Raw genomic sequence first — 21,524 nt, forward strand, 5'->3', positions numbered from 1 at the left:
GAGCCAGAATGGCTCCACCGACTGCCGCCATTGTTGTTAGGGCCCTGTGGGGGTCTGGGGACCAGTGTTTCCCCAGAGCCAGTGCGCTCCAATGTTTGGGGGCCTGGTTGCCTTTCAGAGCCCACAAGAGGCTCCTGGGCATTTTGTCATTTCGAGTCCCCCGAGCGGGACACCAATGAGGGGCACATTTGTAATTTAAGTCCGAGAGACTCCTACATTCCGGGGGCATTTTTGAGGGTAGAGCGGCCCCAGTTGGCAGCAGGCCGCTCCCTCAGTGTGGTGGCATTATTGTTGAAGAGCCCACGAGGCTCCTAAGGGCACTGTTGTTTATTCAGAGACAGCGGGCTCCAACCTATTGCACAGTCTTTGTTCCTAAGGGCCAATGAGGGTCCCTGTCACAGTTTTGAGTTCCCAGCTGCCCAGCAGTTTAGGTCTTTCTTTCTAGGGACATGTTCTTTGGACTCAGGAGTGAGTCACATTCCTTCGCCCCTACTTTGTCCTTCCCCAGCTGCGCAACACTTAGTGCCAGCTGCAGCGTTTAGGCCCTGTTCTTGTCCTCAGCTGCCCAGCAAATAGTGGACAGCTGCTACGTTTAGGTTTTGGCGCAGTGGTGCAACCTGGACCCTTATGTGATTTATGTGCTATGATGATTCATGTGCTATTGCTTTTTGGGTGTTAGGAAATGTACTGTGTGTAGTATGTTTTGTGCACCCTGTGTTCTGATACCTCTGAATGTGTCTTCATGCATCATGTGTAAAGCTTCTGGCCTATACCTCTGAATGTGTCTTCATGCATCATGTGTAAAACTTCTTGCCTGTACCTCTGAATGTGTTTTTTTGCTTAGGAGGTTGTTTTTCCTAGTATAGGTTATGCTAATTAGTTCATGGTTCCCTGCGTGATGTTTGCCTAAGGTGTTTAGGATTGCGTTGGTGGTTCTTACCTGTTACCAGTGATTACTGGTTGTGTGCTACCTTTGCTATTTTTGGTGCTACAGTTATTATATGTGCTAAGTGTTATTCCTTCAAAGTGCTAGTTCTAAAAGTGCTTATTCCTGACAGTGGTCCGTGTGGCCCTGTCCTATATATACATAATCCCCTGAAAATTCTGCCCGTGCCAGTGGCACAGTGTAAATTGTGTGTTTCTTATCTAATGTGTTTGGTAAAATACAAAGGCTATTTTTATATATAACCTTGTGTGGAGTTCCTTTTGTGGGGGGCCTGGGATGTTGTTGCTGGTGGGAGCGTGCACAAATACTTAACTTACATTGCCTCTGGGGTAAGCCTTACTGTTCGTGTCACGATACCTAGGGGGTGAGCAGGGCTTTATCCTGGCGTGTAACTCCCTTGCCCTGACTAGAGTGGTGGTTTCTGCCTGGTTTTGGTGCAAGCCTTAGCCAACCAGAAATCCCATTTCTAACACAGGGGTTCGGTGCTTTTTGAAAGGTGCGTTTCACACGCTATAGTGAAGGGAGGGGTATGGTGCTTTTAAAAGGTGCGTTTCACATGCTGTAGTGAAGGGAGGCATACGGTGCTTTTTGAAAAGTGCGTTTCACACACTGTAGTGAAGGCAGGGGTACGGTGCTTTTTGAAAGGTGCGTTTCACACGCTGTAGTTAAGGCAGGGGTATGGTGCGTTGCACACGCTCATGTATCGTAACATTACAATAGTGATATGAGGTGCACACATGGCAGGAATGTTTGGGTATGGTTCAAACCAGGATGTATATCAGGTTCTTGTCATTGCATACTTACATGAGCAGTGCCTAGGTGTGGCAGGCTGTGACATAGCACAGGGCATCTGATCCTGTTCCACAATCAGTGTGATGACCTGTTGACGCATGTCATGTGTGATGGGGCAGTATGTGTTACAAATCACCTTGACACTTGTCCCATAGGTATCATTATGCGCATGTAGTCATGCACATCGACACTGGGATGGCACAGTAATCACTACGGGCAGCTGTCTCATGATGCCAGTGACCGGCGCACCTTCTCACTTGACAATTTGTCGCTCAGCATGACTCTATCTGACAATGTCATGTGTGTGTCATGGTAAATGTTGAGATAGCTGTTTGTGTTGCGTTAACTGCATCTGCTGTCGGTGCATCTCTCATGCGTCTGTGTTTTGATTGACATGGTTGCCCATGCACGCACACCATGCCACATGTGCATACACACGGATTTTGGGTCAGATGGCATCATACTTCATTTATCCCCAGGCATACATGTTTGCATCGTGACAATGGCTGTGGTGTTGCATTCACACATGCACACCTCATTTGCAATATGTCTGATATGATATGTTGGAGGGCCAGCAAGCTGGCATATGTGTCCTGGATGTCTTGCACACACCAGACCCCATAGTGACTTGATGTTTATTTGCATTGTTGCATGTGCCAAGTACATTGCTATCGCTGTTGGCTGACAGTTGGGCTCCTTTCTTCCCAAATATGTCCTGCAGGGCACCGCCTCTACCAAGGCCTTTTCCGGACTTGGAGACCATGAGGGAACGTGATTGCATCCGACGTTACAGATTCACTCGAGAGTTGATTCAGAACTTGCTGGTCAGGCTGGAACCACATCTCCAACCACGACACAGGTATCCGACTGCGCTGACACCCAAGCTAAAAGTGATGGCAGCCCTACATTTCTTTGCTACAGGTACGTTTCAATTTACCATAGCTGATGTGGGGGGTATGTCCCAAACCATGTTCAGCTGTGTTCTACGTGATGTGTTAGATGCTATGTTGCAGTACATTGATGAGTTCATAAAATTTCCTAGTGCACAAGAGTTGACAGATGTCAAGGGTGACTTCTATGCCCTGGGAGGGATACCACACGTAATTGGGGCCATCGATGGAACACATGTGGCTTTGGTGCCACCACAGGCTCCGGAGCAGGCCTTCCACAAGCGGAAACATTACCACTCAATAAATGCCCTGGTGGTGTGTCTTGCTAACATTCTGATTTCCCATGTTTGTGCATGTTTTCCAGGCTCGTGCCATGATGCATTCATCATGAGGCGTAGCAGGGTACCACTGATGATGCTGCAGCTGCACAACGAGCGGGCATGTCTTGTTGGTGGGTATACTCTGTTTGTCGTGTATGTCTCCTTTATGAAATTTGTATGAGGGCATCTCATTACACACTTATTTGCATGATGTTTACTTGTAGGAGACGCAGGATATCCCAACATGCCGTGCTCATGACACCGCACCGGGATCCCAGAACAGTTGCAGACCAGCGGTACAACAATGCACACAGGCAGACCAGGCGAGTGATAGAGCGGACGTTTGGACTTCTGAAGAGCTGATTCCGGTGCCTTGATAAGACCGGGGAATCCCTCCCATCCGCCCCACAAAAGGTGTGTAACATCTTCATTGTGTGCTGCATGCTGCACAACATGGCAGTTGAGGAAGCTGTGCCACTTATCCTGATGAGCTGGAACATCCACCCATTGAGGATGGTGGCCTTGGCCACGATGAAAGTGATGAGGAGGAGAAAGATGATATCCGGAGTCAGCTCATACGCAACTTCTTCTCTTAATGGTGAATCACTGTGAATTATTGTGCAAGCTTGTAGCATTGAGTGGCATATGTTGCATACTGTGTGTCCAGCCGACTGTATGGAAAGTCACTTTGATTTGTGTTGTGATGTGTCACACAAGTGCTGATGTAATGCCACACACATATGCACAATGAGTGATTGTGGAATGTACATGTGTACTACAATGTTGGTGTATTTTACATGTCCATGCATGTAGGGTAATGATTCTCAATGTAACCCCTTGTGTGCCTGTTATTTACAGGTTGCTCTGCCTGTTGTCTGTTCATGTCATCTTGGTCCTCCTGCTATTCCCCATGATGATTGCAACGTGTGCCGAATCAGCGTTCCATGAACGGACATGTGTAATGAGTGGGAACTGTTTCTGTGCATGTTGTTGAACCATACCTACATGTCCCATTCCCATGGATCAAATTGCATGGTGCACCACTCCAATGACAGAACAGTCACCCTTCTTGACACTCATCTGTTGTGGACTTTTGACTCTGGTGAATGCATCAATGTGTGTATAGTATACTTTGCCCCTGACACATTGCGGCTGACACCGGTTGACATTGTGTGGGACATCTCAACCACAGGCTCTGTGTGGAATTGCAGCCTCACTGTGTGCAGCAGGATGTGTCTGGCTCATCCCCTTTATCCTGTGTGCCTGTGTGCCTGTACAGTTTGATCTGGAAACAACCATGTTGTGAAGTTGTGGGCCAGTGTATGTCCCACATGTTCTGTCAACTGTCCTGTGTGCCGGTGGAGAACACTGCTGTGCAAGCCTTCTCTGTAAGTTGATGTTAACTTTCTATTCCCATGATGCCAGGAATGTAGCACTGATGACGTCACAACGTGGTGCTGTGGCAAATGTTAACACTTCCGTGACACCAGTCAGGTGACGTCAATCCCATGATTCTTTGGTGCTGTGCTGCATATCCTGGTCACGGTAGGGTTGGTTTATTTGATTTGTTAATCATTTCTCTCTTTGTAGTTTGTTGCGACATGATTGTCATGTTAGGCATCGTAAGGCACAGTTGGACGAGCCAATGACAGGCTCTTGCGGGGCTACCTTGTGTTTAGATAATTCCCTTCCTCGCTGGGTGAGCTTCTTATGGCTCTTGTGGGTGATGTGTAATTTGCCTTCATGACCGTCACTGATTCCCATGAATAACTATAGATTGTGGGCTTTGTGTGAGTAGCACTGCAACACATTCTATTCACTGTAAGTTTGAGCCTCAATCATACATTGTGAATCAATTGATGACCACATGGATCTCATTGCATTGATGCTGGCCTGGTGAGCGTTGCACCCCCTTCATTTAGGTGACAAACTCTGCAACCTTTTACGTGTCTGTGTCAATCATCAGATCCTGTATCATTTCCAAATATGTGTTCCCAATTAGGATACAGTGGCTGTGATCATACTTCACATGTGTAAATGTCACAGTATAGGTCCTGAGGTATTCTGTGAATCTGTGATAAGAAGTGTGGAATGCTTATGCTTCTTTACCTTTGTTTCAGATCTCCCTCCCTGCTGTTCTCATCCTCTCCTTCCCTCTCCTGATCACCCTTTTGTGTGTGTCATTTATACTCAGACCAAGGGGCTATCGGGAGATTGACCCCTTTCAGCATCGCACAACTCCGAGGCTCAAAGGTACCGACAGTCCCTGGCAGTCGTGTGGAGATTGGTTCACCAGCATTACAGGTAATATCATTGCATGTCTGTTATTTTCATCAGAGCAATGCTGGGAGTCATATCCACCAACCCCATACTGTTGGCCACTGCTGGGAATCATATCCACCCTCCACCATACTGTTGGGCAATGCTGGGAGTCATATCCCCCCACCACCATACTGTTGGCCACTGCTGCGAGTCATATCCACCCACCCCCATACTGTTGGGCAATGCTGGGAGTCATATCCACCCCCCCATACTGTTGGGCAATGCTGGGAGTCATATCCACCCACCCCTCTTATGTGTGGTCACTTCTGGGAGTCCCCCCATGTTACATGAGTTGTTTGTATACTCACCAGGCTCCACGACTCCTTCAATTCCATGTACTCCCACTGGTGGTAGCAGGGCCATGACCTTCTCCTCCCACGGATGGGTCTGTACGATCCTCTACCACATGTGTGTTTTCTCAGCTATGCTGGTCTGTCTGACCAATGCGCCAAACAGCTGTGGCTCGACTCTGATGACCTCATCTACAAGGATCTCCATCTCCTGGTTTGTGAACTTTGGATTCTTTAGTGCAGACATGTTGTCAGGTGATTGTGATGGGGGGGTGATGGTGTGTATGGATGGGGGTGTGGGTCTGAATGTGAAGGGGGTGTGTGGGTCTGAATATGATTGGTGGTATGTGTGAAGGTGGATGTGTGCAGTTGTTGGTGTGTTGTCAGTCTCTGTTGTAAAATGTGTATGTTGCAAAGGATACTGGTTTGTGTGTGTGGGCCCTTTTTATTGGTCCATTTGTGGGTATGGCTTATTTAGAATTTTTTGTGGGTGTGTTATATGGGGTGGGTCTGAGTTGGGCCCTCTGTTTGCCAGTTTGGATCTGGACAGGACATTCTTTTGCAAATGTTAGTACTTATGAGACATGTTTTGGAGTGTTGTGCGACTACTTTGCACCTTCCCTGTGCTGTTTTAGGGGTACACGTGCGCTTGGTTGAGGAGGGGTTCGTTTCTTAGACTTGTGTGTCGCTTTCTCATACGCGATGTTTTTGCAGGGTACGCGTGCACTTGATTAGGGGGGTCGTTTAGTGAATTACTGTGTCGCTCTCTGAAAAGCGACGTTTTTACGGGATACGTGTGCGCTTGTTGGGGGGTTCGATTTTTCGAATATTGTGTGGTTCTGTCATACGCAATGTTTTTATGGGGTACGCGTGCGCTTGTTGGGGGTTTGTTTCATCGAATATTGTGTGGCTCTCTCATACGTGACGTTTTTATGGGGTACGCGTGCGCTTCGTTGAGGGGGGGTTCATTTTGTATTTGATGGTGTGGTTCGCTCATACGCGATGTTTTCCGTACAAATCACTGTTCATACTCGACGTTGTTTTTCCGTACATGTGGCGTTCTGGGTCCCCGGTCCGGATCGTACTTTGCGGGTCGTACGGCATGTTTACAAATCGTACTGTTCAATTCCCTAGTCAGTATCATACGGAGTGGTGCTTGTTTTTTGTACGGTTCGGAAACATTCTGACGTATTTTTGGAAAACGGATCGTACTACGCGATTCGGATGGATTTGTACGATTCGTCTGACGTTTTTTTCCCGAATCGGAATCGACCGCTAAATGGCAGTATAAGGGAAACAAAGTCGGAGTCTCCACATTTTCAGATTGTTACAATTCTTTTTAAAAAACACCTGATGTTTGTGGTCGTTAAGTTTTACCATAATAATTTTAAAAATACAAATATTACTATTGCACAGGAACTGGAAACTGCATTAACAAACCATATATAGGAAATACAAACCTATTTTGTAGTACTATGGGGGGTGATTTTAATTGTAAATTATGCTCTCTGCCAAATTTTGGGCCTGTCACCGCTTGCCCAGGGAAATGGGAGTGGGGCTATCGTTTCGAAACACAGTCCATGCGGGAATATTTTCAATTCTCTATTGGTGAAATTTTCACTATTTTTAACATTAGATTGTATAGATTTGACAAAAAATAATGTGGTAACATACGTTGTTAAAGGCCAAGGCACTCTGATTGATTTCATTATTTTGTCTGATCACTTTAGTTCACAAATAGTTACTCTTTAGATACCAGAAGTATATTTTAGTGATCACTAGCCACTAATATTGAATCTGACGGTCCCATCCAATGAGCCAACTATGTCAGAAAGAGTATCATCTCTGTCCTATACTAAAAATAAGGGGTTAATAAGGAAATGGTCCACTATTAACCCAGACCTCGTTCTAGAGGAAATAATAAAGTGCGACCTTGCGCAAGTTGTGGAGTGTCTGGAAGTAAAATTAAATATCCCAGTAATCATTAAATTATGCAAGGCAATAAATGAGACAATTAGGGAACTTTTAACCACGAGTCAGCATGACGGGAAACAAAAAAACATAACGTGGTTCAATAGAAAATGCTCCCACATGCATAATAAATTAATTAACATTTTAAAAACCACAACACGTGATAAGGAGGCAGTTAGGCAGGCTCGCATAGATTATAGGAGTGCTCTGGAGCACCGTAAGATGGAGATCAGGAAATATGCCTGGGGTAAACTACTTCAGGCATCACAAAGCAAAGTCTCCAGACTCTTCTGGCAGACAGTAAATGAGGAATATTTCTGTGACACACAAAATAGTATTATTGATGTAACTATTATGCCGGAAACGTGGGTAAAATGTTTTACTGACTTTTATGGTAACAGTACTGAATCATCTAGTGGCTTTGACACTGGATAGGAGGTATCTCCATTGAAACCGCCGACCCTAGACGAGGTTGATAGGGCGCTTTGCCAGACTGTAAAGAACTAGGCTCCCAGGCCTGATGGGGTACCTGCGGATTTATTTTTAGCAGATACAACCTTGTGGCTACCAGTGTTAACAAATATATTAGGCTCTATGCGGCTTTTGGTCCACCAGATTCCTGGAGATCGGTAATAATAGTGCCCATATATAAAAAGGGAGACAGATCAGACCATAAATGCTATCGACCAATCTCCCTAATTGATAGTTCTTGCAAAATAATGAGTTGAATAATATTGGAGGTCTGGATGGCAGAAAATGGGAACTTTTCCAATATTCAGTATGGATTTAGAAAGGGCCTGGGCACTGTTGTACAGTGCTTCAATCTGCACCTGGTCATTGTTAGGCAGGCGACCCCGGTGGCAGAGGGTTCGCGTCTGCAGTCAGGAGCGGCATAAATCTACTGTGTGTGACTGTTGCACCCTGTTGATTGAGAGCAGTGGCACTTCATTTTATTTGCTATTATTCTGTGTTTAACCCCTGTTCAAAGTTAGCAGGAGACTAATTTTACTTACTTTTTTAGGGTTCAGTGGTGTGCGGGCGCCATCTTCCATTGGGCTGGTCAGGCAACCTAGCTCGGCGCCACACCCCCGCGCTCCGCCCCTACTTAAGAGTGGCTTCTCATTGCTCGCTGTTGGAGGCAGGCGACCCCGGTGGCAGAGGGTTCGCGTCTGCAGTCAGGAGCGGCATAAATCTACTGTGTGTGACTGCTGCACCCTGTTGATTGAGAGCAGTGGCACTTCATTTTATTTGCTATTATTCTGTGTTTAACCCCTGTTCAAAGTTAGCAGGAGACTAATTTTACTTACTCTTTTAGGGCTCGGTGGTGTGCGGGCGCCATCTTCCATTGGGCTGGTCAGGCGACCTAGCTCGGTGCCACACCCCCGCGCTCCGCCCCTACTTAAGAGTGGCTTTTCATTGCTCGCTGTTGGAAGCAGGCGACCCCAGTGGCAGAGGGTTCGCGTCTGCAGTCAGGAGCGGCATAAATCTACTGTGTGTGACTGTTGCACCCTGTTGATTGAGAGCAGTGGCGCTTCATTTTATTTGCTATTATTCTGTGTTTAACCCCTGTTCAAAGTTAGCAGGAGACTAATTTTACTTACTCTTTTAGGGCTCGGTGGTGTGCGGGCGCCATCTTCCATTGGGCTGGTCAGGCGACCTAGCTCGGCGCCACACCCCCCGCACTCCGCCCCTACTTAAGAGTGGCTTCTCATTGCTCGCTGTTGGAGGCAGGCGACCCCGGTGGCAGAGGGTTCGCGTCTGCAGTCAGGAGCGGCATAAATCTACTGTGTGTGACTGTTGCACCCTGTTGATTGAGAGCAGTGGCACTTCATTTTATTTGCTATTATTCGGTGTTTAACCCCTGTTCAAAGTTAGCAGGAGACTAATTTTACTTACTCTCTTAGGGCTCGGTGGTGTGCGGGCGCCATCTTCCATTGGGCTGGTCAGGCGACCTAGCTCGGCGCCACACCCCCCGCGCTCCGCCCCTACTTAAGAGTGGCTTCTCATTGCTCGCTGTTGGAGGCAGGCGACCCCGGTGGCAGAGGGTTCGCGTCTGCAGTCAGGAGCGGCATAAATCTACTGTGTGTGACTGTTGCATCCTGTTGATTGAGAGCAGTGGCGCTTCATTTTATTTGCTATTATTCTGTGTTTAACCCCTGTTCAAAGTTAGCAGGAGACTAATTTTACTTACTCTTTTAGGGCTCGTGGTGTGCGGGCGCCATCTTCCATTGGGCTGGTCAGGCGACCTAGCTCGGCGCCACACCCCCCGCGCTCTGCCCCTATTTAAACGCCCCCAATGAGGAAGCGCAGCGGACGAGCGCAGCGGGCACGACGAAGGCGCGCCGAAGTGGCGCCTAAGTCAAGCCCGTCTGCGCCCGTCCGCGGCCGGACGGGGCTAGGGGCGCTTCCTCATGCCCTTCTCATCTCTTATTCATCTGAGGATTTAACAGCCATACAGGGCCATTGGTCGTTGCCCGATTCCATCATTAGCCGCATCTCCTCTCTTGGCCTTGCTCCTCCATCCCCCCATTTCCCTTCCTCTCATCTGACCCCCTCGACGCAGTTCTTTCCTGCTTCTGGCTCCCTATCTTCCTCCCCTCCTATGTCTATCATCCTGCTCAATACCAGGTCAGCGGTCAGACACCATCAGGAGCTGTTTGTGCTGCTCGACTCTCACAAGCCTGACATGCTATTTTTAACCGAAACCTGGTTCTGTGAGTCCTCTTTGCCCTCTTTTTTGGCTGCTCTCCCCCCCTCCTATGTGGCTCTCCGTGCAGACCGCCCGGCGGGCAAGACAGGGGGTGGCGTGGCTCTTATTGCCCGGTCAGAGTATAATTTTCAACTTCTTCCCTCCCCTCTTATTACTCCCACTGAGCATCTTGTGGTCCGCTCTCTTACTTTTTCTCCCCCGCTCACTTGTTTATTAATGTACCGTCCGCCCCAGTTCTCACACCTGTTCATGCCAGCCCTTCAGGACTTATTGGCCACCTTGGCGGTCAATTATGCCTCAGTCGTAGTGTTAGGGGACTTTAATTATTGGCCCACGGACCCCCTTGAGTGTACTTCCTCAAAGCAGTTTACAGAATCACTTCAATCCCTGAATTTTGTTCCTCACATACAAGTCCCCACGCACATACACGGACATGTACTAGACCAGGTTTGGTCTCTTAATATTTCCGTTTCTTCTATGTCCGTGTCCCCATGTCCCTGGTCAGATCACGCTCTAATCTCCTTCTCCCTCCACCTTAAACCTGTAGCAAAGGTCTCGCTTGCCAAAAACACCTGGGCGCGAAATTGGAACCGTGTCGACCTCCCTCTGTTATCATCTTCCCTCCTGAACTCTTCACCTAACCTGGTGGGCTTATCTTCCTCATCTCAAGCCACCTCCATTAACACCTGGCTTGCTGGAGGCTGTGACTCGGTAGTCCCCTTACGTCGGATCTCAACTAGACGGCCTAAGGAATCTAATCGGTGGTTCAGTGAAGATCTGAAGGAAAAAAAGCTGACCCTTCGGCAGGCTGAGAGGCAATGGAGAAGGGACTATTGTCCTTTACTGAAAACCCACTATACCACACTATTAGGTGACTATAAAAGAGCCATACTAGGCGCCAAAACTGCCTACTTCTCAGCAAAAATTTTGGTGGCGGAGAATAAACCCAGGGAGATTTTCACAATTATTCACGACCTAGCCTTCTCTGACAGGGCTACACTTAAACCTCCCCCTACCCAGTCCTTGTGTGACTCTTTGAATTCTTATTTTCTGGAAAAAATTATTAACATCAAAGCCAATATTCCACCCCCCTCCCTTGCTTTTGTTGAACCCCTTCCCCCGACTGCCCAGTGCTGCCTTTCTTCGATCCCCCCTCTCACCGAAGAAGTGTTCTTGGCAATACTCCCTAAAGTAAAGTCAGGCTCCCCGGCGGATATCTGCCCGGCCCGTATTCTTCAACAGATTTACTCTGTCTGCACTAAGCCCCCGATTACTTTTCTCAACAGTTCCCTTGCCCAGGGGGTTGTGATCCCAGCACTTAAATCTACCACAATAGTGCCTATCCTGAAGAAGCATGGTGCGGATTCTTCCGCCCCAGTTAATTATCGCCCTATTTCACTGTTGCCCTATTTCACTGTTGCCCTATTTCGGCAAGGTCCTTGAGCGCCACGTAACATCGGTACTCAGCGCCCATGTAGAAGTGAATGGGGACCTAGCGTCTCGCCAGGCAGGCTTCCGGTCTAGGCACTCCACCGAGTCCATCGTGGTTTCGGTCCTGGACAACCTCAGGGAGGGCATGGACCAAAACAAACACCAGACCCTGGTGCTCCTCGATCTCTCCGCCGCTTTTGACAAGGTGGACCATTCCATCTTGCTTTCACGTGTCAGAGCGGCGGGAATCGGGAGCTCGGCCTTGGTCTGGCTATCGTCCTTCCTGAGGGACCGCACCCAGGCGGTCCGGTTGGGGGATTTCTCGGCCACCCCACTTAAGGTCACATGTGGTGTTCCCCAGGGTTCTTCTCTATCTCCTCTTTTGTTTAATCTTTATATCTATCCTTTAATCTTCGCGCTCCAGCAGCTGGAGGTCACCGTTTATAATTATGCGGATGACCTCCAGCTCATCTTTAACCTATCTTCTTCTTCCCATTCTATTTCCAACTTTCAGACTACTATGATTTTTATTAGGGACTGGATGAGCCACAACCATCTGAAGTTGAACCCGGATAAAACTGAGTTGGTTCTCACGGGTGGTTCTTCCAGTCCCTGGAACTCTTTATTTTGGCCTTCTTCCTTCGGTCCCCCTCCCACTCCCTCTCCCTCAGTTAAGACTTTAGGCATCCAAATTAACAATCATCTTACCCTCCACTCACAAATTAGCTCTGTTGTTTCTTCCTGTTTTCTTACCCTTCGCACTATTCGTGCTGTTTCTCGTTTTTTCTCTCCCCTGGCACTTAAACTGATCATTTCCGCCTTGGTGACCTCCCGGCTGGATTACGCTAACGCCCTGTACAACGGCATTCCGGCATACAGCCTACGGAAGCTCCAACTGGTCCAAAACCAGGCGGCCCGATTAGTGTACGGCCTTCCCCACTCTCACCACTCAACCCCTTTATTGAAGGCGCTCCACTGGCTGCCTGTCAGGGAGCGATCCCTTTTCAAAACAGGTTGTATGGTCTTCCAGGTGCGCCAGGGCTCAGCTCCCGCCTTTATTTCCTCTTTGATAAGGGAGTATATCCCCGGTAGAGAGCTTCGCTCATCATCTCAATCACTTCTGCAGGTACCTCGCTACAAGCGCAAAAAGTGGGGAGGAGCCAACTTCTCATTTTTGGCACCCTCTTTTTGGAACTCCCTCCCCGACCACCTACGGTTGGCCAAGCACTATCCTATTTTCCGTAAAGACCTCAAAACTTTCCTATTCAATCAGGCTTTTCCTCTGTAAATTGTCCTCATATTGTTCCTTCTTTGTACCAGCTCCGACTGCCTCTCCTCTGCTATTTTAGCCTCCATAGCGCCAAGAAACCGCATGGTGAATGTAGCGCTTTATAAGTATTTTAAATTCAAATTCAAATTCAAATACACCATGGCGAAGCCAGGTACCATCTACCTTGGTTTATGGACCTGACCTCTGCCTTTGACTGGGTGCAGAGGGGGAGACTCTGGGAGAAAATGCTGCTCATGGGCATTGATCCATCTATCGTCCATTACCTAGCAGCAATGCACCACGGAGTCGAAGGGAGAGTACGTGATGGAGCAGCTGACGAGTTGTTGCCTCCAATAAAGATGGATTGAGGAATCCGCCAGGGTTGCGTACTTGCTCCATTTTTATCCTGCTTATATATAAATGATTTAGAAAGTAATATCAGAACCGGTAATATAGATGCACCAACATTAGGTAACAGGTCTCTACTGGCCCTATTATACACTGAAGATGGTGCTTTACTGTTGAGGGCTGGGGTGGGATTACAAAGGCTTTTAATGATTTTATGAGCGACCTTGGCCTAAAAACCAATGTTGCAAAATCACATGTAATGGTAATAGGTAAATCCCAAACAAAAACTTTTTATATAAATAATGAAATAGTGTCTCTGGTACCAACTTTTTCTTATTTAGGCATACGTTTTAATGAAACAAATTCATGGACACATCTAGTGGATGCAAGGATTGGAAGCTTTAATAAAAACGCAGAGGCCATCTTCAGATTTACAAAAAAATTAGGCTCCCATCCAATTAAAGCCTTAATAGACATCTACAAAGCACGGACATGTGCTGTCGCTTTGTATGGAGCTGGAGTCTGGTGCTTCACTAATACCCTGGGGCTTCAGAGAGCGGAAAATATGAGGTTAAAACGCATATTGACATTACCTAAAAGCACTCCTGTCACTATGTGCCACAACAAATTAGGTGTAACACCGCTGACTTTTTAAATGCAATTAGCTCCCCTGAAGCTCTGGCATAACATATGGACCAAGGAGGAACCAGTCCTGAATCATGATCTTATTTTAGATTGCTTGAAATTGTATTTTGTAAAAAAGATTCCCTGGTTATCTTATATTCACGAACAATTAGGGAAGCTAGGTCTGGAGGACTGTTTCAGCACTCCGGGTGACATTTCTGCAATCCCCAAAAATATTTTGAAAAGGGATTTTCTACTTTATTTGAAGCATGTAAGAGATGGCACAGAGATGGCAAAAAATAGTTGTAGAGCACTCATTATTAGTCAGCTCCCTAAAAATTGAATCGTACCTCTCTTTCTATTTCAATCAGGCTAAAATGTTTTACTTGATCAGATTAAGGATGGGCATTGCTGATCTACTGGTGTCGAACCCATGTGATGCATACTGCGATAATAAAGTAGAAATGTGCCCATGTGATTCTTTTTCTGCACAGAGCAGTTTACATTTTATGTTTTTTTATAAATGATATTCTGGCCCGAGGCATACTTTTTAAAAACCATTACTAAAATTCTTAAATATTAGAAAGTGCCAATCTGCGCTACGTCACTTACTTCTTTTAAACAACGAATTTACTTGCCTAATGATTTGTAGGTATATCTCTTCTGCAGTTCGGCTTCGTAAAATAGTTAAAAATGATTCCTGTATTTTGAATTTGTCAAAGATTAATTTTATTGTGTATACTTATGTAATTCAAATGTTTTTATTGCTCTTTTGTGGCTAAATTAGCTGAATAAAGGTCTTTGACTGACTGGCTTCCTTCTAATTCTTAGGAGCCGGACTAAAGTCCATTTTACAATCATTGATAATAAATTGTTTTATCTTAGCAAAACTGTTTATCCTGGTTTCCACCATAGTCCATGAAAATCTTTCTGACTACAACACCTGTGTTTGAGGTGCTCTTGCAGGAAGAAAACAGCATCAGTCTTATGGTCCATGGAATACTGTTGCTCTAATTGGCACTATTTATAATATAAAAATTGGTTAACTTAAATCTCTTCTATTATCTCCATGAAAATTCATTGCCTACGGTCTCTCTGCAAATCAGATTCTTGAAAAAATGTAAATCAAATTTCTTGCATATGATGATTTAAAACCTAAATCTGCACATGTGCAAATTGCAATAACAGAGAATAATTCACATTTTTAACCTGCAAATGCTTCTAGCATAAAACCTGCACTTGGGGTAGAAAGGGGCAGAACCATGGGTAAAACACATCTCCCTTCATCCCTAATTCACAATTCTGAAGTAAAGTAAGAAAATTGGAAGCACCTGCAAACATGTACAAACAGGTTGCATTTTACAGATAGCTCAAAGCATCATGCACAGTTGTGGAAATAATCACCAATACAGGGCAGATACCTGGAGTGACAGAGAGGCATGAGACATATGCCTCGATTCCAAAGGGTGGGGCTTAATTCCGATCCTGGGCAGAATGGAATTATGAGATATGTGCCATCATCACACTCCTGCAGTTCCCCTGATATATTCCAGCAGATCAAACCTGCAGATATTTATCAGGGTTACAGGTCCATAATTCGGTGTGTGAAATACCAATTCCCTATGTTATGTTTATTTTTATAATTTATAATCTCTCACTAGGAGGCATTTACTTCTTGTAACAAATACCTCATCCTGGGGTAATGATCAGTGGCGGTCGATGCAGGTAAGCATGGTAGGGGGGTGGGGGGATGAAAGTGATAAACAAGGGTGTTGGACTTGGCCCTTTTTGGCTAAAGTTCCCTAAACTTTTATGCCTTATCCCTAGATCTTTTTCTGACATGGTGTTGCCAACTTAAATGCTTTGGGCACTTTGCCACTGCTGATCAGTGTCAAAGTGCAAGTGCTCCCTGTGTAAAGTGTAATGGTTTTTGGTTGTCCATGATTGGTATGTTTGCCTTACTAATAAAGTCCCTATTAAAGCGCACTATGTGTGCCAGTGCTGGTAATGCAAATGCTACTAGTAGGCCTACAGCACTAATTGCGCCACCCACATAAGTAGCCCTAAAGAGAGAACTCAGGCCTGCCACTGCAGTGCCTGTACGGAGTTTGTTAAACTGCCTTGTTGTCCTGACAAGTGCACCCACTTACCATGCCTTACCCTTCCCTTTTTATGCACATCAGGCACCCCTATGGTAGGCCCAAGGTACCCCCTGGCAGGATGCAGTGTATGAGAAAGGTAGGACATGTACTACCATTTCCTGACAGTGAAAAACTGCCAAATTCATTTTTCACTGTTGCAAGGCCATCTTGCCCATAGGAGAGAATGGGGAAATCTATGTCCCATGTTTCCCGCATATCTTCCCATTGGCATAAGATGGAGGGATGGAGTTTAGTGTGCCTGAGCTCAAAATGTATTAACACATCTTTTTGTGAAGGTGGTTTTTGCAATGTGTGTTTAGAAACACGCTTTTAGATGTGGCTGGTTTCTTTTTTCTAACAATTCTGTGTGTCTCTGCCTGGTTGTGGATTGACTGTCTGGATTTTAATGTGATAGGATCTGGGAAATGTCTTGACCCAGGGGAGGAGGTGAGAAAGCAATGGGCTGACCTGCATCTGGAGTGTAGGTGTAGGAGTAGCCCCTGGAGGTGAAGAGGCCTGAACTGCTGCAATAAAACAATGGCTCCATCTCCTGCTGAGTGATTGAGGATCCAGACACCCACTATCAAAGGAAGAAGGCGTCACTGGCAGGGAGACACCCAGAACTGGTTTGGACAGGGGTCAGTGCCCCCTGAACACAAAGACTTCAAAGACTTTTAGGGATATTACTATGAGAGCTGAAACCCCTGGACTTTGGACTTATCAAGACTGAAAAGGATTAAAACTAGTTTGCAGACAAGAGGAACCTCTGCCAAAGGAAGAACATCTGAAGAGGCTGGTGAGAAGGACTGGCCCTTGCTGTGTGTTCTGCAGCTGGCCTGCAGTTTGCTGATCTAACTAAGGAGAGGCTAAGGTACTTTGCTGTGTGCTGTGTCCCCTTGCTTGAAAGGACTTTGCTGTGTGCTGTGTCCAGAAATAACGTGTCTCCAAGGGCCTGAGGAGAGCTGGCTCCCTGTTGTGGAAACTCAGGAACATTAACGTTTCTAAGTGTGTCTCAGCGACGCTGTGTGCGTGTGCTTTTTGCAGCCTGAAAACTTCATAAGAACTTCTGCGTGATCATGTGCACTCGGAGTCCAAGTGAGTCTCAGCAGCGCTGTGTGCGTGTACTTTGTGCAGCCTGAGACCTTCATAAGAACTGCCCCGTGATCATGTGCACCCAGAGTCCAAGTGAGTCTTAGTGACGTTGTGTGCGTGTGCTTTGTGCAGCCTGAGACCTTTGTGTGGATTGTCCTGTGATCGTGTGCACCCGGAGTCCAAGTGAGTTTTAGCGACACCGCATGCGTGTGCTTCATGCAGCCTGAGACTTTTGTGAGGATTGCCCTGTGATCGTGCGCACCTGGAGCTCAAGTGTGTCTCAGCGACGCTGTGTGCGTGTGCCCTGTTGCAGCCTGGGACCTTCGTGAGAAATTGCCCCGTGACTGTTGTTCTCTGCTTTAATTGACAACGTGACCAGAAGTGCTGCGATCATCATTGTCATTGGCCAGGACCGGCATCCCCAGAGGAGCTGTGAGAATTCACTGCCACCGGCCCGAGCCTGCCGCTACCAAGGGGAGACCTCGAACCATCACCGTCGGAGGTCCGAGTTCCACTGCGCAAGATCAATAAAGTCGCATCGGAGGCCCAAGCAGTGAGGAGAGTGAGAGAGTGAGGTTGTACCTCCCAGGAAACGCTCAGCGAGCGTGAGTGTGTCACCATTTGGGGCGGGGTGCGGGCTACGAGAGAAACTCTCTCTGCCTTTCCCATCTTTGCAGCGTGATACTCCGCTCAAGTCTATATTGCGGCACGTACTTGCCGGAATGTGGAGCTGCACTTTGATTTCCATCATAACAGTGTTGGGGGCATGTTTTGGCAGTAGCTGACCGCGAGTCAGTAAGAGTGGCATATCGACCATCCAGAGCACCGGGATCTGTGCCAGAGTACATTATTTTGGCATTACAAACTGCCTGATTGTTGTATTAAGAATTGCATTATTTTTACATCACGAACTGCCTGATTGTTGCATTAGGAATTGCATTATTTTTGCATTATGAACTGCCAGATTGTTGCATTATGAATTGCATTATTTTTGCATTATGAACTGCCTGATTGTTGCATTACAAAGTGCATTATTTTGGCATTCCAAAATTCCTGATTGTTGCATTACGAACTATATTATTTTTACATTATGAAGTGCCTGATTCTTGCATTACGAACTGCATAGCATTGCATTAGGACTGCATGGGATCATCAAGAATTGCTCAGTAATACTGCAAGAACCTACAAGGGTTGATGGACTAATAACTGGCAAGGTGAAATATTACAAGTATGCATATGTTCGATTTTTATTGTGTGGTCTCATTGTGTATCTTTTTTTATAATATATAATTGTTTTTTTAAGAAGTTCGTGTGGATTCCATTTGTGGTGTTATCACTGGGTTACTGAGAGCCTGGTTGCAAATACTTTACATATTTCCCTTGGAGATAAGCCTGGCTGCTCCTGCCAAGCTACCGAGGGGGTGAACAGGGGCTATTAGAAAAGGTGTCCTTTCTTTCCCTGACTTAGAAGCAAGGGTCCCTCTTTGGACTAAGGTACCTACCTCAGCCAACTAGAGACCCCCCAGGTCTAACAAACGGGATAGGTAATGTAAAATAAATAAATAAATAAAACCACTTAATTTGTGCTAGCCGCATCGGTGACTCAGCGATGCGGCGAGCACAAGGTAAGTGGTTTTAGTTATTTATTTATTTTACATTCCCTATCACGTTGTTATTCACTTTCACTCCCCCACCCCCGCCCTGCACCCGTTCCACAGCCCCACCTCGCTCACCTGCACAGACCACCACTGGTAATGATATTTACTAATATTTGCCTTATTTCGTCTAACTTGAAATGTGGGCTTAGAGTAAGAGACTATTAAAGTGACAGAGATGGGGTGGAGAAATATACACGCATGCACACCACATAATGTCTCTGTATATTCCATTGTCTTACTGTCATGATAAGCAATGAATCAGCTTGTTCATATATGGTATATGTAGCCTGACTCACAAATGGCAAGTTAAGAATTTGAAAGAAATTGAAAAACTTGTCCCGGACAGTTCCTTTTATGTTTGGAGACGATTTCTAACTTTCTATGGACACTTTCGCTGCCACAAGAATAACAAAGAAGTTTAAAATTCTACAAGATACATCGATTTCAAGAAGTACTGCAGTTCATATAAAAGAAGGCATTCATAATGTCTTCTGGGTGAAAAAATGTGCATATATAAATGTGGTGAAAATGTGATTCGCTGATTGTAACCTTTTAATTTTTTCTTCCCAGAAATGTGTTTTTCACACAGTTATCCAATCTCATGCTCCCCGATTAAATATGGAAGTTTCGACTTGCAATTTCGTCTCTGGCAAAGCATTTACTCCGACCTTTGATCAAAACTAATTTGAGAATATATTCAGGGCCAGAAGCTATCTGTCAGAGGATTTTGTGTGTCTACAAATACAAGATTGCTGGTGCTCCCCAAAGTGAATTTGCCTGGTGACTCCCATAATTCTATCTGAAATCTCAATTCTATTGAGTATTTAAATTTATGAAGTGTTCACCTGTGTTGTATTTATGTGCACAAAATATTTTGTTAATCAAGATCATTTTGGAATATTGAAGAATGTCTATTACAAGAGTTCTTCACCTACCTTGCTCAAACAATTCACGTAGGCGAACCAGAGCAAACCCAAATACGGCTTGCTTGTTAAGAACACTGTTTTGTGAATAATATGTGTTTAAATAAAGTCTTGAAGAGTTGGCTTCATGTTGGAGGTCCTTCGAAGCTAACGCCATGTTGCTTGCTTCCTTGTAAATGTTGAAACCTTGTGAAGGCGTTTGCTAACTCACTCCTCTTTATAGGACATATTGTGCCTCAGGCGGTAGTTGTGCTTCCCACAGACTCTGCTGATTTATGAAAAAAGACTGTGGTTACAACATTATAGATGCAAAGTCAGTGCAGTGCTCACCAAATAAAATACTGCCACTGGAATGCCTCCTGGCAAGGTGAGACTGTTTTGAATGTTGGAAAGCCATGCTATTCAAACAGTTCAATACTCAATTAAAATAGTGCCTCACTTGACTTAACAATTAAAATAATGTGGCCATTACACAATAGAGTAGTGATTTAACCTCTTAAGTGCAGAGGGCAATCCCCCAAAAACGTTGTGCTTTTTTAGAGATTTGGAGTACTTCGCACGTAAGCAATCCAAGCTAAATTCGTATGCTTTTTTTACATTTACCTTTCAGTGTCATCTTTAGGAATAGACGAGACCCAGGCAAGATGTATATTTGGGGTCCAGGTATTGAAAAATGCAAATTCTATTTCGGAATTCGTGCTAAATAAATCCTGCATGATGCCAAACAATTACAAATCAAGTTAAACTCTAATAGGGCCACACAGAACTTTTGAAATATGTCTTGCCCGGGAGCAAAAACATGCCTAAGATGATGACACTGGATAAAGCGACGGAGTCAGAGGTAGAGGTAGGTCGAGAGTGAGAGACATTTAGACAAAAAGAATAGAGAGGGGCCGAATATGGAGAATGTTGATTTACCCTGGGGGCATCTTAGAAGGTGGGGGCTCTGGGTAATTGCGCTCTTTGTCCATGACGTAATACGTCTCTACCGCATATGGATGTGATTTACTTTGAACTTGAAGAGACCTGATAAAGTATCTAAAATATGTCAAAATGCCTTTTTTTTTATATGGGAAACACGTGCTCTGCAAGAAAGTATTTTTAGTCTAAGTATAGCTTCAATAAAAGTTTGGTTTGTTAAGGTCACACACTTCCCTCATTCCAGAAACAGTTTGTAAGGAAGAAACATTTACTCACCATTGTTTTGGGTTGCTAATTTGAGAAGTAAGTAACTTTATTAAGATAAGAAACACATACAGTAGAGATAATACAACTGTTCTTAGAGTAACTTATCTCAATCATGGGAAGCTGTGGCACAAACTAATTCCCCAGAGAAATGATTGCTACCTTGAAACGGTAGCAAACATTTTAAAGTCAAGAAAACACACAATCAGATTCATAAACCAATTTAAAATCATAGAGAAAACTGTCTTAATTATGAAAATCCAGGAAACAAAAACATGACTGTCTAAAGTCTCCAGGCGAAAAGTACCAAGAAAATACAAAACACAAATCAAATGTTCAGTTCGTGATTAACTTGAACCTAATTGTGATTTCAAGCAAACCTCAATGGAGCTGGAAGAAGGTAAGCAAAGCCATTCACAGGGCATGGCAATGTGATGCCGCAGCTCTAGTGGCCAGATCTTCAATAGGCCTTCACCGAAAAAATGTTGTTGATTGAGCCATGGTGATAAACCTGACATTCCTCCTGACAGTAACATAGGGCAGGCAGACCAACGCATGCAGAGGACACTGTCCTCTTTGTGACAGAGTCCCATGTCCACCAAAGTCTAAAT

The 21,524-nt window shown here is 45.4% G+C and overlaps 1 protein-coding gene across 1 annotated transcript in view; it reads right to left on the minus strand.

Annotated features, from left to right (window-relative positions):
* Positions 1-19,900, minus strand: part of LOC144825021 (indolethylamine N-methyltransferase-like) — a 160,326-nt gene extending 140,426 nt beyond the window's left edge. Inside the window, exon 1 of the mRNA XM_078683934.1 lies at positions 19,741-19,900. Coding sequence (XP_078540060.1) covers positions 19,741-19,885 — 145 coding nt within the window. The 5' untranslated portion in view covers positions 19,886-19,900. The remainder of the gene's footprint in view (positions 1-19,740) is intronic.
* Between the last annotated feature and the right edge of the window lie 1,624 nt (positions 19,901-21,524).

This window comes from Lissotriton helveticus, chromosome 3_1, assembly GCF_964261635.1.
Source record: "Lissotriton helveticus chromosome 3_1, aLisHel1.1, whole genome shotgun sequence".
Lineage (NCBI taxonomy): Eukaryota > Metazoa > Chordata > Amphibia > Caudata > Salamandridae > Lissotriton > Lissotriton helveticus.